General features: G+C 33.3%; 1 protein-coding gene across 1 annotated transcript in view; it reads right to left on the reverse strand.

Moving 5' to 3' along the window:
- c12.2 (von Willebrand factor A domain-containing protein c12.2) overlaps window positions 1-18,229 on the reverse strand; it is an 80,972-nt gene that overhangs the window by 9,939 nt on the left and 52,804 nt on the right. The window contains exons 7-15 of the mRNA XM_085944816.1: window positions 16,149-16,491; window positions 9,601-9,847; window positions 8,623-8,763; window positions 8,377-8,512; window positions 6,096-7,005; window positions 5,667-5,872; window positions 5,032-5,219; window positions 2,224-2,383; window positions 1,136-1,291 (exon numbers count right to left, since the gene is read on the reverse strand). Coding sequence (XP_085800942.1) covers window positions 1,136-1,291; window positions 2,224-2,383; window positions 5,032-5,219; window positions 5,667-5,872; window positions 6,096-7,005; window positions 8,377-8,512; window positions 8,623-8,763; window positions 9,601-9,847; window positions 16,149-16,491 — 2,487 coding nt within the window. The remainder of the gene's footprint in view (window positions 1-1,135; window positions 1,292-2,223; window positions 2,384-5,031; window positions 5,220-5,666; window positions 5,873-6,095; window positions 7,006-8,376; window positions 8,513-8,622; window positions 8,764-9,600; window positions 9,848-16,148; window positions 16,492-18,229) is intronic.

Raw genomic sequence — 18,229 nt, forward strand, 5'->3', positions numbered from 1 at the left:
TTATGTATTAATGTCCTTGCTTTTTCGTACAAGGTGGTTGTTAGTAATTTTGAACAATCACAAACACCCAGGCTTTGAGAAAAACACATAAATGTTTTTGTCATGACCGGGAATCGAACCCAGGAACTCTCGGGTGGAAGGCGAGCGCCTTACCAACTGCACCACGAGAGCCGCCTAAGTAATATATTATAATATGCAGAATGAAGATAAAATTGATCTAATATTTCATTCAAATCTATGAAATAGGTAACTGTTCTCGACTCACCTCACCACTCCACCGTTGTTATCTAACCACTTTACCTACTCGTAGTGCATTGTTGTGCAAGTGCGTTATTCGACATTCCTATTTTTGGATGTGTTAATAGTCAACACGTTGATCAAAATGCAAATATTTTGAAATCTGAGACAGCCGCTTCTACTTTATTATGAATATAGACAGATCAATTCAGTCGACACCGATCCAACGAGGAAAGCAATGCCCAGATATATGACTATGAGGTTACAAAGTGGTTTTCATAGTTTTAGATCTAAAATGAATCTTAATTCGATTAGTATAATAATATATCATTGCTAATTTTAACATTCTGATTTCTTAGTCACCATATATTATATTATAAAGTATGTTTTTTTGAAAACCTGTTTATATTTTGCCAAACAAACATAAAATATACTACAATTTATTATGAAGAGATTTGGAGAAAAATATTTTGTATAATTTTAATAGGCTATTGTAATATGTAACAAAACAAATTCAATGTTATAATGTAGCAAAGGTGAGGGTTTTTAAAAATCGATTGAACCCTGCCTAACCAAACCATAACAGTTTAGGTATTATATTGGTGAACTGACAAAAATAGTACACACTTTTTCAGCCATACTTATTCGTTTTCGTCAAATTAAGAATACATAATTACATGTGATATTAGTTAGTTTTTCAAATTTCATTAAGCCCTGCCTAACCAAACCATAATAGATAAAGAATATTTTTCTATTTAAATCTAATGAACATTGCAGAGAAACATGATGAGTACCTACCTATCTAAACACAGAAATTAAAGCTTGCACAATATAAAATTGACACCTTCATAGAATTTCAAGATAAAACATGTTGCAACTGCTAAATATAGTGACATACCTGAGTTCGAACGGCACCCAAAAACTGTTCATAAAGGTTTGCATCATATTCACTCATCTTTATCTCTTTTAGCCGTTCTGCGAATGCACGTCGGTTCATTTCTTTCGCAGCCTTCTTCACATGATCTGGAATGTCATCTTTTTCTTGGTCAGATAACTATCAAGAAAAAAACAATATTAAAGATTGTGAATTAAATAAGAATATTGTAATTTTGTACAATCATTACTGACTCATTCCATGTATTATTCAGATTTGTCAAGAGTCATACACGAACTTAGGTGGAGAACAGTTTTTCAAGACAGACAGCATACAGTTTACAATATTCAAGTACCTAGATAATTTAACTAGGCAAGCGTTAACGTTAATCTGGCGAAATGCCGTAACTGAATGACCCAGGCATCAACACTTACCAATCCCACTGGGTTAGATAGTTAACATTCGTGTGAGCAGATAAGTACAATAAATAACTTGTTGGTTGAGAGGTGTTTAAGGACGATTACAGTGTAATACAATAATTATGAAGGTTAATTTTAAAATGCGGTCGGCGCACGAGGCCGGCCTGCTAAAAGGACCGTTAGGTAAGCGCCAAATAATATCTAATCATCGCCTACTCCCATTTCCTCTTTTATCTGAAGACGTCGCTAGCTGAGGTGCTATGTAACCTTCTCATAATTTTGTTATGCTAACATTCGATTAAGCTGGTATTTGGGTATAAATTACAATTCTTATTGTTAATCAAATTTGTACGGAAGCATAGATACAAAATAAATCTTCATAACAGTATTACAAAATTTAAGCAATCCCAGTTATAAGACCACTTGAAGCCAGTTACCACCTAATCCTCAAAGGTGGAACATTTTAGTGGATGTTAGTACAGTGGAGTCTCGGTTATTCTAATTGAGGATGATGATAACTATAATAACTATAGATAACGATAAATCTGAATAATTGAAAAAATAATAAAATACATATCTATTTTACACTTCAAGTTGTACATTTTTCTTATAATCGTAACTTAGTAAATATTATACACACAATGTTAATCCAATCAACGATGTGTAATAAAATTCAAATGATCAAAAAAATACCTGATGAACTTGGTGTCCAGCATCAAGTCGATATGGTCCTCCTTTTCCCCCGAGACCCGCCGTATCTCGACCACCAGTACCTCCTGCCCAAGTGTTGCCACCAACGTGAGGATCTCCTTTCGGATCCACCTTACCGTGCTTTGGTGCTGACACATCTAACCTGTGGCCATAAGATCAAACAGCATATTTTTAAAACATATAAACTATAGTTTTGAGAAAAACTCCTTTAAAAAATTTTATGCCGGTTTTATATCAAGGCTGCTAAGCCAAAAGTGTCAAAGGGACATGTCAGCGAAAATGACTTAGTATATAGAGTAAGATTGAATATAATGTCATCTTCAGTGTCCCAACCAGGGTTGCCAGACGTCCCTATTTGAGCGGGATTGTTCCGAGTTCAAAAGACAAATCCTGAGTCCCGCATTGCCTCTGAAAATCCTGACTTAACAAAAGTTGTATATGTACAAAGTCTTGTCCTTAAAACCAAACATGAAAATCAAATTAACAAAATTATTTAATATTACTTGCGATATTGACCTTCTATAGTCTATACCAGAGGTCGGCAAACCGCGGCTCGCGAGCAACATGTGGCTCTTTGGGTATTGGCGTGCGGCTCTTTTCTTGCCAAATTCCCAATTCACAATTTTAATTATTTGTCATTGATGTGTACAACACTTGTCTTATTATATTATATAATGACATTGTCACGAGTCTAATTATTCCTCCGTGATGCTTGATGCAAAAAAGGTATGATCGTTTGTTTACTTTATGTCTCGTTTTTTGGAATGCAAAAAGGTCACGTACAACACATACAGTGTAAAATATTCCTAAATAATACAACATTTTTTGCTAAGATTTTTATAAACAAATAAAACAGAAACATATAAATAACTCTGATAATAGTAATGCTCTCATTAGCACTGATTACTTTAGGACAGCAATATGAAATATGAGGGAATATATTATGCGGAGATTGCAAGAATTTAAAAATGGTGAACAAACCTTAGCATTTGTTTTAAATCCACCCATTGCAAAAGTCGACAAATAAAATTTTTCTCCATTTGATGTTGGAGACGAGCACTTTTTAAATGCAATTGGTAGATTTAATGAATAATGGAGCTCCAAATTTGTAGGTCTTGCCAAAATTGAAGATTTGGAAAGAGAAAAATGCAATTTAATTTCACAAGACACGGAGGGCTCTAAAAGATCTTTGATTTTTAATACATGGAATAGCCTTTCGAACTCATATTATGACTAGTTGAAACAAATTGCATTTGCTATTTTTACTATATTCGAGTCTACATAATATGTGTGTGAACAATCATTTTCAAACATGAAAATTGTAAAGAGCATTTAGATAAGTCAAATAACCAATGAGAATTTGGAGTCGTGCCTGAAATTAAGAACTGCAAGGAAGGTCATTGTTCACATTAGTTTTAAGGAATGCGTGAAAATTGTGTGTAATTCATATTCTGTAAAAAGCATATTTATAATTTCAACAATAAAAACATAATATATTTACGTTAGTTTTATTCGGGAAATGTTCTTCACTTTATAAATAAATGATTAAACATGTAATTAATTCACTTAAATAAATCATACATATTTGGCTCTTTTGGCCCAAGAGTTTGCCGACCCCTGGTCTATACCAAGGGTGCCCAACCCAAATCGTTTGATGGACCAAAAAAAATATTACTGAGCTTAAGTGGGCCACACATATAAAAAAATAAAACAAAGAACTTATTCAAAGTATGTTAATAGGTATCTTATAATTAATGTGACACTTGTTTTTGTATATTTTTTGATATATTTTTCATATTGACTGGTAATTTAGCCGACGCGCATCGCAGTTGAATGGTCATGTTTTCATCGAGCAACCTGCTGCGACGCTTCGTTTTTACTACACTTAATTTTGAAAGGAACGATTTGAAGCGATATGTAGTCCCAAATGCTGCTGTAATGCACATTGCCAGTCGTTTTTATTTTGGAAATTTATCTTCGAGGGTATATTTCTGATAAAACTCAAGCTTATTCCCTTCGACATGCACTTTAACTCTATGCTTGATTGCAGTTCTATTAGCTCCATTAGTAAATTTGGAGGCGCTGATTCCACCTCCACGTTAAATGGAGACGCTTGCCGAGTGTGTGGGCATAAGCATAATAACAGGTACTAGCACGCAGCACAAGAAAGTTCTAATTTCACAAAATATAATATAAATGTGTTAAATTTACGAGAATGATTGTTTTTATTGTATGAATACCAAAATGCAAAATATAAAAAGCTGACAACTTTAATTGGGCCTTGGGCCGCGGGTAGGCCATGCCTGGTTTATACGAAAATATCTGTTTATTGAACAAATTTTTATTGAATATGACTGTAGCAAACGAGAAAAAAACAATATATGAGAAATGGATAATAGTTTTTAAAGATCATTCCGCTTGCAATCATTTGTATAAAATTGTGGCCCACATACTCTCAATTCCACTTTCCAATGCTATTTGCGAAAGAATTTAGTTTAATGCGTGCAGCCTGGAGAAAGGAGAGAAACAGATTATTATTAAAAACCGTAGAAGTTGAATTAATGATCACTCTACTGTACCAAAATCCACTAAAATGATTCGCCTTTGAGGATTAGGTGGTAACCGGCTTTAAGTGGTCTTATAACTGGGATTGCTTAAACTTTGTAATACTGTTAAATATAAAATATTAGTCCCAATTATTTATACGAGTGATCTTAAGGTGCTTTGTGTTTGTTACATGTACATATTATATGATTTCAGATTATAAACAAATAAAATTTCACCACTCACCCGCTTTTCCTATCAATGGACATTTTTAAATGCTTCTTAGCAAGTGGATCTCTTGCGCGGAGAATACCAGCTGCCGGAAGGCCACTTTCTTTGAGGACACGAACCAAAGTGTCACTCACTTCTGTGCTGTATCGATCAAAATCAAACACATTGCTAATGGCACTTCCCAAGTCTTCCGATGGATATTTCTGAAACATTACAAATCATAAAAGTCAAGAAGTAATTAAATTCCACAGGCAATTTTTTTTAGTTGATAACTATTTCAATTGTTGAGCTTAAACTATTTAATACAATTAGTATTGTATTGTAGTAAAACGGATTGCCACCATGTAAATGCTATCTCAGTTATCAATGAAATGAATTTTAGTTAATTCTGTTATTAAAAGTTTGCTACGATCAAACTCAGAAAAATATGTCACAGTAGAGGTGAACTTTTACGAGGAATGTTTATTGGCCAACCACTTAACCCATTTGGCTCCATGCTCTGGATCTAAATAGAAAGATTACTACATTTCTTTTTGGAAGTATGGCAGGTTTGTAGTGGTAAATGAATATATTAAATCTAACAATACTATGGAGACATAGATTAATTTCATTTCAATATGGGACAGTATCATCTTATTAATTCTTTATACCTGTAGATGTTTGACGATGTTCACCACTTCTCTAGTGGAGTAAGGGTATGTGACCAGACCCTGGTCGGCCATACTACGGAGTGTTGCGAATGCTTTAACTAATTTGTCGGTGACTTCAGATGGCACATCCGGACCGTACTGACGTAGGAGTAATAATTCTGACTCGATCGATGGATTGTCTACTCCATGGCAAGAGAAAAGGTCACCTAAAAAAAATATTTATCAACCATGTTATAAATGTTAATGGCTGTATCATTTCTTATTTATAAAATGAAAATAATGATTAGGGTTATATTTACTAATGAGAAATAGGTACCGAAAGGTGATAATATACTATAGTTAAATATTATGACATCAATACTAACTGACTAATGAGATTTAAACTGAGTACATAACTAGATTACGGACTAGGTCAATATTTTATTTTACCTAATGCTGCAAAGAAGTCATTTCCTAAGAAGGGGAAACCAGGTCTATTGGCCAGCACAATCATTCTGAAATCCTCGTGCATTGGAATAAGAACGCTGTCTTCATAAGTCGATGTCTCCACCAAATGTTTGGGTACGATTCTGCGTCCGTCACTTAAAATCATTTCACCATTTTCCACAAGCGTTTTCAAGATACAAGTGACATGAGTGGGAGCTTTATCTGCTTCATCCACCACCAAAACGTGACCATATTTGACGGCATTCACCAGAGGCGAGTCTTCATAAACAACCATTCCATCTTTGACAGTCGGCTGTACTGTCAAAGACTGTACAGTTGTATCTCTGTGTAGCTGAATATATTCTCTAGGCCTGTTCATGAGTTGCAATAATCTATCTGCGATTTTATTCTTTCCGACTCCTTGGTTTCCGACAAGTAATAAATGGTTTCCTAAGATAAAATCTTGAAGCAGCCATTCTAATAATTCGATATGTTGCGGTACATCATAGAAAAGAATATCAGGAACTTTAGTGACAGCTTTTGTTTTATAAACGGGCACACTCGTTTTCCCAATTGTCACAAAACCATTTTCTATTTTACAAATCATATTAGGAGAGTCTTTCTTCTTTGAACCGAATATGGTCCGTTTTTCTTCCCCTGGTATTATAGAAAGTGATTTGCAAACATTTTCCAATGCGTTCCGGGCTAAGTTCGGTAGGAACTTTGCCAGAAATGTTCTTTGAACGGTATCATATGCTGAAGCGGTTGGATACTTAGACATTCGGTTTGCAATTCGAAGCAATTGTCGAGTTGACAAAGAAGCAGATAGATTGTTGAGAGTAGAATCTTTAGATGTTCTCAATGTGTGGGCGAGATGTATCATGGAATTTAAGGAATCAGATATTTTTCCATACTGTAAACAGAAAGACAAATAAAATTGATTACTTGCTGTTCAGGTATTTAACCAGCGGGGCTATTCTAACATATCACTTAACATCCAAAAAGAGCTACATATGATAAATATACCACATTGTCAAAAAGTGCTATCTTTTAAGAGCCCCTCTTTTGGCTGTGTTAACTTTTAGAGCGAGATAAAGCATGTCAATTTTACATATTGAGAATTGAGATGCAAGATCTGACACATCCAAAAAGAGCTACATATGATAAATATACCACATTGTCAAAAAGTGCTATCTTTTAAGAGCCCCTCTTTTGGCTGTGTTAACTTTTAGAGCGAAATAAAGTATGTCAATTTTACATATTGAGAATTGAGATGCAAGATCTGACTGTTTTGAAAAATATTTATATTAATTTATAGTTCCCCGTGAGCTGTCAAATATCGAGTGCCTAGTAGCAACTAGTAGAAACATAATAATTGTTTTATTCCATGCCGCAATCGCAATGACATGGCTAATAAAATTATAAGTAGGTTATTTTCTTATGTTTTACGTTTCAAAACAAATATTTTGGGTTGAGGCTTATCAGCCAGCACGAACATACCCGAATTTAACCTAAATTATCACCGTATTACGAATTTACCAATTATTGTAGATAGCCGCTGACAGCCGTCGATAACCGCCTTGTGTATGGAATGCTTCCGTGTTAATTTGGAGCAATGAAAATAATGGAAACGTGCTAAAGTGTTAACTGTTAAGAATAGCGGCGCTGATTGTTAAAAATAAAAAAGAAACTATGTGTTGTTAAGTTTTTATTTGAATTCAGACAATAATTGAAGGAATTTGCAACCGATTTCTATTAGAAATATAATTGGGAATGTATTAATCTGTTTTTATTATGTATGTTAATTTTCTTTAGAATACAAAGTAAGTGCTTGTCTCTGAATCCGCTGGTCGCAGGTTTAAGTCCAGCATCTAGCAAATCACATTGTGTGTTTAATTGTGAACAGACACAGAAGGTTGGGTGAATGGCTAATAACCATACCTCCTAAATAAGTCCGTTAATATAACCACCCCTCCGGAAGACCATGTACTTAGGAGCGAAAATGGCAATTTAAAAAGTTACTTTTACATAATATTTGTAACATCTAAGACTAGTTACTTCATACTGCTCCCTATGGAAGCAAATGTGGTGTGGTGTGGGACTTGCTATTTAGTAGTGAAAAATAAAATTATTAAAAGTGCAATATTATTATAATAATATACCAGTATTAATATACCCAATCTAAACCCGTGTGTAATGCAAAACACAGTAAATACTATATTCATTTGCTTTAAAAATCCATGTAAAAAATGAGTATTTTAATAAGTATATAATATGATCTTACCATAGAGTGTATGAGGTACATTTCTTCATCTTTGGTGAAGTTTCGCATATGATGGAAGGTAAACAAACTGAGTAATTCTGGTGTAAGCCACAATGGTCCCTGTCCAAGAGTTGGTGGTTCCGCTAATGCGATTATCCTAGAAATTACACCAATACATGCCATGCCAATCAAAAAGGTTTATTATGTAGTTAAACGACAAACTGAGAAAGAGAATGAAAGAAAAACAAAAACTTATACTATAGGTACCTGAACGCAGGGTGTATTCGAAATACTCCGCTTTCAGTTAGCTGCTCTTTTGTAAGGCCGGACTTGAGGAGATCGTCATATCGATCGTGTCGTAATAGACGTGATCCATCATATAATTGTAGCTCTCTGTCATGGACCAATCTAAAATTGATAAAATGAAGTGCAACAGGTGATTTTCCTTGTATCTCAGTACAGATAAATTTAAAGAGGCATAGCAAACACAACTCTTGACAGTGAAGGAGCGATAAGAAATAAGCAAAAACAAAAATATATCATCCCCCACACTGGAGTTTTGAAATAGTTGATGGAAAAAAGATAGAAATTGCTTTAAGGTCCTACACTTCCCAGAGGCATCTAGCACAAATATATGAAGCATGCAATTTTAGAATTACGTAGAAGTACATTATTTTATGAGAAAGTTTCATTCAAACTTTTTCAATTTGGCTTGAAATAATTAATTTTTTACATAATTTCTAAATCCAACCTACGTTTTTACTGGTCAAACGTTTTAGTTCTCAGATTTCATTAATGGCATCTGTGTATCTAAAACTAATACAATGTTATAAAAGACTTTTGTAGGAGAACTTTAGGTGAAATCTGAAAACACTTGTGAATGATATGATTGTAATGATTGTAATTTGGAAATGTTACATGCGTTTTTTTGTTTTTTAGCACTACACCAATGACAGTAGTGTAGTGAAACAGTAGAGTAGTAATAGAAGTGAAACAATGACAAACACTTAGGATTTAAGAAAATAACATAAATGTATTAAGACTCCACCGGGATCGAACCCAGAGTCCCCGGATAAGACGCCAATGCCTTTCGCAACGTACTACTAAGACCACATTTATAAATTATAAACTATAAATGGTAAAACTAGGCGTAAAAGAATGCTATCTATAAAGTATTAAAATGTTTTCTTTGAGAAAATGAAAAAAACGAGCGAATTGCCTTATGTTGTCATTTGTACGACTAACCTATGCAGCACTGCCCCCGTCGACGGATGCAGTCTGTGAAGCCCGTCTAGAAGCAACATCCTTCCGGCTAGGGCTGCTCGAACAAGAGGGGCGGCTACCCATGCAGTGTCGCCGCCCGGCAGAGTAACACGACGTTGGAGAAGTTCCCTGGCTGATACATCTCTGTACAATGGTAGGGATTCCGCTCCATAATTTAAAACGCGTGCTAATGCGTTGGCCACACGACTCTTCCCGCATCCTTTGGGACCTGCAACCAAAATACTATTTCTTTCCTACATCATCATAATAAAATTGATTTTGGGAGAATACAGTGGTCCAGACAGGCATCATGTATTTTTGCCAGGCAGTAATAATTTTCACTCTGATCATGATCACGAGACTTCGATGGTCAGACAGCACATAGAAAAAAAAGTATTATCGCCATCTAACACTTACCTAGATCGCTCAGCAATCTTTTCGCCATAAAACTTTTGACATTGAGAATTATTGGACATCAGATGAAAATTAATGTCATTTTTCAAATCGATTTCACCAAACAATTCATTAGCTATAATCTAAAAAATAATAAATTAATGGGATGGAAGAACTTGGGCTTTTTTTCGACGTTTTTCGATTCTCGAGAATTCGAGATTGCTTTATTGATCTTTTGAGATTCGCCCACAAGCAAAATCGAACACTTTTTTTATTTTTCTTTCCAATTTATTTCGTGAACAATTTCTAGAAAATTTTACACGCCCAAATATGGTTTTCGAGACGATATATTTACTGTCTCCCTAGAATAAATAATATTATATCGATTTTCTATCGATTTGAATCTTCCAAAACTTGATTTCTTAAAACATACAAAATATACCTACAATATATGTATAAAAAACTATAATATACCAGTAGGTATATCTTCTTTATTCAATTCTATTTTCAGGTTTCTGAATACATAAAGAATAGTGTTTTTATTGCAAGGTTGCGCTATTTCGGAAGTAGTTCAAAGTGGAGACATTAAAATGTGTTATTTTCGGCAATTTTCACGAGTCTGACGTCACAGGTAGGCAGGCATGATAAATAGCAATTCAAAAAGAAAAAATCGCAAACTAAATTGTAGGATCAGTGAAAAATGTCGGTGCAGACAAATTACTCGCAATAAATTTGTAACAGCCCTAGGGTTGTGGGCCGAGAAAAACTCACATAAACCGAAAAACTTTTTTATTTCATCTGCAATAAAATTGTTGAATTTTTCCTCCACGTCGAATAAGTAAGACGGATTATTTTAGTTTTTCTCGTAGAAAAAAAGTTAAAAAGTTGTCGCAAGTGCTTATGTAAGAAATAAAATATTTCTACAATAAACTTAAGATTTCAGTGGCGTTTTTAATTATTAATTTAATTTAATAAAACGCAAATTATTTATCGTACTTATTCCACTTTTATTAATTTTTATTTATCGTTCATTCTTAGAAAACTCATAATTATTTAAAACGAAGAGGTTTACGAGAAGTATTACCGAATTTCCTTCATGAAAATAAAATTATATTAATCAAAATTAATGACATGATATTTTCTTGTAACTCCAGTCGTCCATTTACGATATAATTGATCGATTGTGATATGTTTTCATACCTCCGTCGTAATACCTAAGATTTAGTTTCATTTGCTAGCTCAATATTAACAATTTCATAGTAATGTCAAGCTGTCAAAAGGAATACAATTATTTTGTATTTACATGCATACCATGCACAATCCATATCAGGTTTTGCAATCTCTGGATCACGAATCCCAGGATACCGCCTAATTTCTTAATCCCTAAATCCCACAATTGAAAATGTTGAAATCCCGGGGTTTCAGAATTAGTTCTTTATGATTTTATACAAAAAGGTCGTATTTTTATCGACTAAAAAGGTTCAATTTAAAGAAGGCCGTTAGGTTATCAGTGGCGAGGGGTCGACATAAATAGTGCACAGTAGACTTTGTCAATCATACTTATTTGTTTCCGTTGAACAAAGAATTCAATTTGCAGCTGGTGCTGGTTAGTTTTTAAAATTCAATTAAACCCTGCCTAAACCAAACCACAATAGTTTAGGTATGCCATGGGCGATCCGACAAAAATAGTGCAAACTTTTTCAGTCATACTTATTTGTTTTCATTGGATTAAGAATACTCATATACAGATGGTGTTGGGCAGTTTTTTTTTAAATTCATTAAACGCCTAAACCAAACAATAATAGATAAAAAATATTCTTCTATCCATAAAATATTTAAAATTATATGGTTTAATGGCATCATTTTAGATATTTTATAGATAAACGAATATTTTTTGACCATTATCTACTATGGCTTGGATAAGGCAGGGTTTAACTGAATTTTAAAAACTGACAACCACTATCTACGCATTGTAGTCTTAGTTCAATGAAAACAAATATGCTTGACTGACAAAATTTAATGTGCACTATTTATATCGGATCTTAACAGCCTATCTCCACCCTTCGCCACCGCAGTTTATAATAGGTATATATTATTATTATCTATATTTAAAATATTAAAATCTTCGAAAAATTGATATTCGTTTCTCCGAACCTTCACGGGATTACTGAGAAAATATGAAAAGTAAGACCACTCTATGCTCCACATTAACCAAATTATCAACTGATAAAGTGTCACTAAATGTGAAAGATGTTTTTTTCCCCGTTAGTATAATTAATTATTCGCATTACCTTAGTATCGAAACATACTGGGCAGAATTTCACAGACTTTTTTAGTTTAATTAACTTTTACGTTTTGCAATTTCTTATTGTAATACAGATTTCGCACGTCACTGCTATTGGTACCTATACATACCCAATAATTTACATATTATCTGGGGTCGTGGCTTACAAATTCGCGTGTTTGTATTCAATTCGAAGATTTTTTGCGAAAGCGAGCAATCCAGCATCGTGCGTAAAATCAATCGTGTCGTCGGAACGACACAACATCTAGTCATGTTAATATTATTGTCATGATAAATCAGAAAGGTATAAAAAAATAGCACAAGTCTGCGATAGGTTTTCTTTTATTTAATACTGCGACAAATTTTGATGAGATATAGATGTTATGAATAAAATTTCGTTTAAAATGCGGCGCCACTGACTCTCAATGCCAAAGCTCTCTAGCCTAATACATACCGACATACACCATCCCGCTTATTATATGTACTTACCTACTAAAATTGTTGGTAAACCTTTGGTGTTACACAAAAAAAAGTCCACACCTGCAAACATTGCTACCAAATTAAATGTAGTAAAACATCGCAAAATTTTGCGCGCATTGATAAAAACAAGACCACACGTCACTAGTTCCGATGAAAGATTTAAAAAAAAACCCTGCAAATATGTTTCTCAATATATCTGCACATGTTTTCCATCCGTGGCGGAATAAAAATTGTAGGAAAATGCATATTATAGGCGTCTACGCATAGTTCTTGACATCTTCACATAGCGTTGTTTTCAATATAGGATCTGCAATTATTTTGATTCCAGAACCATAAGATTAAAATTACCCGACCTCCAGGATTCCATTTCACATGATTTTTGGCAAAAATAAAGTATATAATTTAAATAAATAAATCTTATAATTTAACGAAGGCTCTATCATAATATTATTATGATAAATCTATGGTGAAAACTATAAATATTATTCCATTAGGTGTATTCAGTATTGCGCACACGTAGAGTTGGGTATTTCCCAAGAAAATCTCAATCTCGAGATTCGGGATTTTCAGAAAAGAATTCTCGAGAATTCTTGAGATATCAGGACATTTAAAAAAAAACCTGTAAAAAATTCCAAAATCAATGTAAAAACAGACAAATTCCAAAAAAATATGATTTTTTATGTATGTAAGAAGACAAAAAAATGGAAGTAGGAAAACAAAAATATTTCAAAACATTACTTATTAAAATAGAATTTCGCGTACGCTTTTGAGACACGAAATTCCCTGATGTTGAAATATTGCGCTCATTTTGAGTCGACGTTGGCTTAATTGTGTTAAATGCCCCGATCAGTCTTTGAACTTTTTGTGTTTTCTGTCCACTTTTTTCATATAGAAATCTCGTTTTTCAATTAATATTTCACAATAAAAAAATCCCGAATCTCGAGAAAAGATTCTTGAGATCAGGGATTTCCCGAAATGTTAAAAATTTCAATTCTCGAAATTCGGGATGGAAATTCTCAAAAATTTCTCGAGAATTCCCGACACCCAACTCTACGCACACACGAATAGATTCACGAGCTTTTAAAAAAATACATTAGTCATTGAAGAAACTAAATAATAAATTTGACATTACAAGTTAGTAATAAATTGTCTTAATTTTTTTCTATCATCTATCTACCGTAAAGAAGCCAGCTAAATCGAACACGCTGTCCCTATCTTTTGATGTACGTTTCATTATATTATCTACACAATCTTTGATGAAACTAATTACGTATCTCAACTATGAATTCGACAGTCTTTTAATAACTTAACTGCAAGAATATTACAAATAAAAAATTAAAAAAAACTTTAAAATTAAAATACCACTGACGTTTGTAAAATGTTACATCGAATTTACAAATGTTGATATTAGATACCAAGGCGTGCTACTGTCTCAAATTCTTAATGGCCATTGTCAAAGTGCGACAGCATGTTTTTTCCAGCTAACTATCGTCCTAATTAGAATCGAGAATACTATGTATGTTTCTGAGGTATCCCTAAGATTAAATAGTTACAAGATAAAAATAACTTTTTATATACAACGCTTTTAAATTTTCTGTTGAATCATAAACTCGACTTCTCTAGCTTAAACGATCAAAAAATTTTGTACTTGATAGAAATAATACTGAAATGTCATTTTGACATTCATATTGATTTCTATAGTAACGCACGTATATATTAACAATTTAGTTGCTAGGGCCCCAGACCCCTAGCAACCAATAATAATAAAGAAATAACTTTTCATACAAAACAGAATTAACTGAAAATGAATTCAATTACAGTATAACCTCGTTTTAACGTGCCCGGAATTCACGTTTTCCCGGCAATTGCGTGTAATTTTTTCAGTCCCGATGTATTTCAGAACATTTAATACCCGCATTTACGTTTTTATTTCCCGCGATTTACGTCGGAAATATTCAAAATATGCGAGTTACGCGCGCTTGACAATGATGAACAAACATGATTTTTTAAATAAAAAATAAAAAAAAAATCCATAAAAATTTAAATTGAATGTTATTTTTTAATAACACGTTATTTTTTTAGTAACATAAAATTTAAATGTTATTTTTTTCAATACCCCCCTTTTACATTTTCCCTCCAATTAGGTTTTTTTTTCTTCAGTCCCTTAAAAAACGTAAAATAGGGGTTATACTGTATACTTAAAAATGGCTAAAAGTATTAAAAAATGCATTGGCATCGTGTTCTGATATATTCTAAAAGTTTCAAATGTCTAGCTAGTCGGGAAGTTAGAGATATATAGATTGCAAAATTTGTACCGGACAAAGAACCACCGGACAAATAAGAATACGAGCCAAGAAAAACGTTGTAAAAAAATGTTGTAAAATAATGATGCATTACCTTGTTTCACCAGAAATAAATTTGATAATACGGATTGCACGTAATACGTGATGCAATAATATGCAAGAAGATGGGCGACCGACAGGGATTCTTGGCGACGCCGTGTCGTGTCCAGGAGCGGATATAATCAAAGAAGATAAAGAAGAACTAGTCATCAGTGGATTTTTCTTTCTATCCATTCCAGAATAATATTGCAACAACCATAATAAATAAACAAATGGTTTTAAAAAATCTGGAATTGAAATATTGCTTAGTTTTTCGTTTATGCTTCAATTTTCAGCGGACCAAATAAAAACATGACACCTTAACTGTCATATGATAATATTTATGATTTTTTTTAAAACTAGGTAGATATAATGTAAATTCTAATGGATTTAAGTTTTGTACTATTCCATTTGAGTCGTTTTTTGCGACCCATCTTCAGGTACTATGTAATAAGGTCTAATGTAATCACCAAAAGGCAAATACACACTGACAACGAATACAATTAACTCTAACTTTTATAACAAATCAATACAATAAAGTAGGTAAAAACTTTATCACCTAGGTACCTATTAAGTCAAGGATCACAATAAAAAATATATAACAAACAAGTTATGAATGGTTGAAGTGTTTGTAAAACACCCCCTACCTTATCAATAATAATACACTCGATAAGCGTATATAAATCGTCAAAACTTAATAATAGATCATTATAGTGCCTGGAGATGTCGAAAAAAACTACTCAAATTGAATAGTACAAAACTTAAATCCATTAGAATTTAAATTCAAATTCCATCAAGTAGGTACCTTCGGTTGATAGTATCAATATTAGTACAATGTGTTTGTGTATAATTAGATAATATAAGGATAAAGCTTTTCAAAACAAAAGTGGGTACGTAGGTAATTGGGAAGTTATTGTTCAGAATACAAAAGTTCGGAGACGGAAATGGTTAATACCGAAACCAACCACCAAGAATAAAAATCAAAATCTTACCAATAATACAAATATCCGAAACAGCATGAGACTGCGCCAGGTCCGCTAGCACCAGATTCTGGTAATCATTCTCCACAAAATTCTCCTTGGGGTGCACCCTACTTCTTCCACTGGGCACCTCGATCTCTGCCTGCTTCCTGTTGGTAATCACTTGAATCCTTGAAGTAAATTCTTCGGGCTTCGAAGAGACGTTTATCAATACAGTGGAGTCCGGTTCGCTCATGTCAATGCCGAACTCTTTGAAGATGGGAGTGATCGTCTTCACGGCGTCTTCCGGTAAAAATGCACGGTACGGGTATAACATGTATATAACACTGTGAACTGAAAGCTGCGGATTGTTTTCCTAAACAGAAATAAATACATACACTGTTACCAATATAATAATAATCTATGCTGACATATTAAAACAAAAAAACGTGGGAAGAGATGAAAACGAAATAATTCAAAAAAAAGGAAAACAAAAAGAAAGAAGAAGCAGTGGGAGAAGCCTCAGGCTCAACAATAACAGGTACAGTACAGTAGCGTAAACCCTGCAAACAATAGGAAAAAGACAAAGGGGAAGACAGATGTTAATGCGATGGGGGAAATAATTAAAGTCTTGCTAAAAGGTAGAGACAGGCAGCAGATAATTAAGCAACTAATAAATAAAGCAGTGGACTGGGTATACAAACACTTCAAAGAAGGACATTTAGGAGAAATTCTGGGGGAGGTTCTGCAACAAAATGGATAATAAAAGTCAAATTAGGATTGTACAATGGAATGCCAGAAGTATGAAGCAAAAAAAGAATGAAATTATAAAGTTCTTTAACAGAATAGGAGTGAGGATCTGATCTGCTGAACCCCTTCTGGAAGAGAAGCGGCGATATGACAGCAAGACGCAGTCAAAGCCTCGGTAAAATCGCAAAATAAATAAATAATAATAATGCATTGGTTTGAGGGATGTATAATTAAAATGGAACATTATTTAGACATAATATAACTAGGGTTGCCAATTCACGACAAATATGAAGTGATTCCTTTCCACAAAAATACTATAATACTACAAAAACGAAAATTCCACCCAGAATCCAAGCTGCGAGTAATTTTTTAACAATATTTTATTACAAATAAAAGTTCTCCAGTACTAACAGTTTTTCGAATTTCCGCCTGAATCTTTTTTTCTTTTCGTACCATCCTCTATCTATCTTAGCTTAGATCTTAGCTTTATCGTCTGCTATCCGAAACAATTCGATGGAACCGCACTCGTATCAATCACGGAGATTCTTAAGCTACAAAATGCGGCGTCGACCTCTGCGACGTTTACCATTGATCTTTTCTTGGATAATAACTTGGGAATGCGTACTTTTGTCTTCTCAAACATGGTTTTGATATCACGCAAACTTCTCGATCCTTTTCCATTCGTTTAACGTTGTAAACTTTCATCAGACTGTTAGTCTAACTAATCTTCCATTTTTTATTTTTATTTTATTTTTTATTTTATTTATTAAGGAAAACAAACAGTTACATATTGATTACAGAAATTTAAAATATAATAATAAAAAGTTATTGCAACCAGCAAAGTTTCCATATATACATTATAATATAGTTAAGCCTAACAAGATAGAGAGTACAAATAACATAAATATAAAGAAATTACATAAGAAGATTACATGAGAAAAATGAGGAAGAATAATGAATAATTAAATGATATACAAAAGATAAAAAAGAAAAATAAAAAAGTAACATAAAAAATAAAAGAATATATATATATATGTATAAGTAAATACATTACATTTTATATAATTAGAACCGCTACGACTGATATGGTACAAAGTTTGGTTTCACGTACAGCCACATCTCGAAATCATCTTCCATACATCTATACAGAAATCATCTTCCATACATTCCATACAGCCACATCTCGAAATCGTCAACTGTCGTTACATCTCTTGATTTAGGCCATGTAAAATGATTGGGAGAACATAACAGCGAACCATACGCAGTCTTATGTCTAGACTAGAGCTTCTTATAACTCATGTCGAGACTTTTTATTCCCATCCTTTTAATTTTCCTCGTCAACAGAATTACCTTTCCTTTGTAAT

Source organism: Rhyacophila brunnea, unplaced genomic scaffold (assembly GCF_057557595.1).
Source record: "Rhyacophila brunnea isolate RB1 unplaced genomic scaffold, BYU_Rbru_1.0 scaffold_17, whole genome shotgun sequence".
Classification (NCBI taxonomy): Eukaryota; Metazoa; Arthropoda; class Insecta; order Trichoptera; family Rhyacophilidae; genus Rhyacophila; species Rhyacophila brunnea.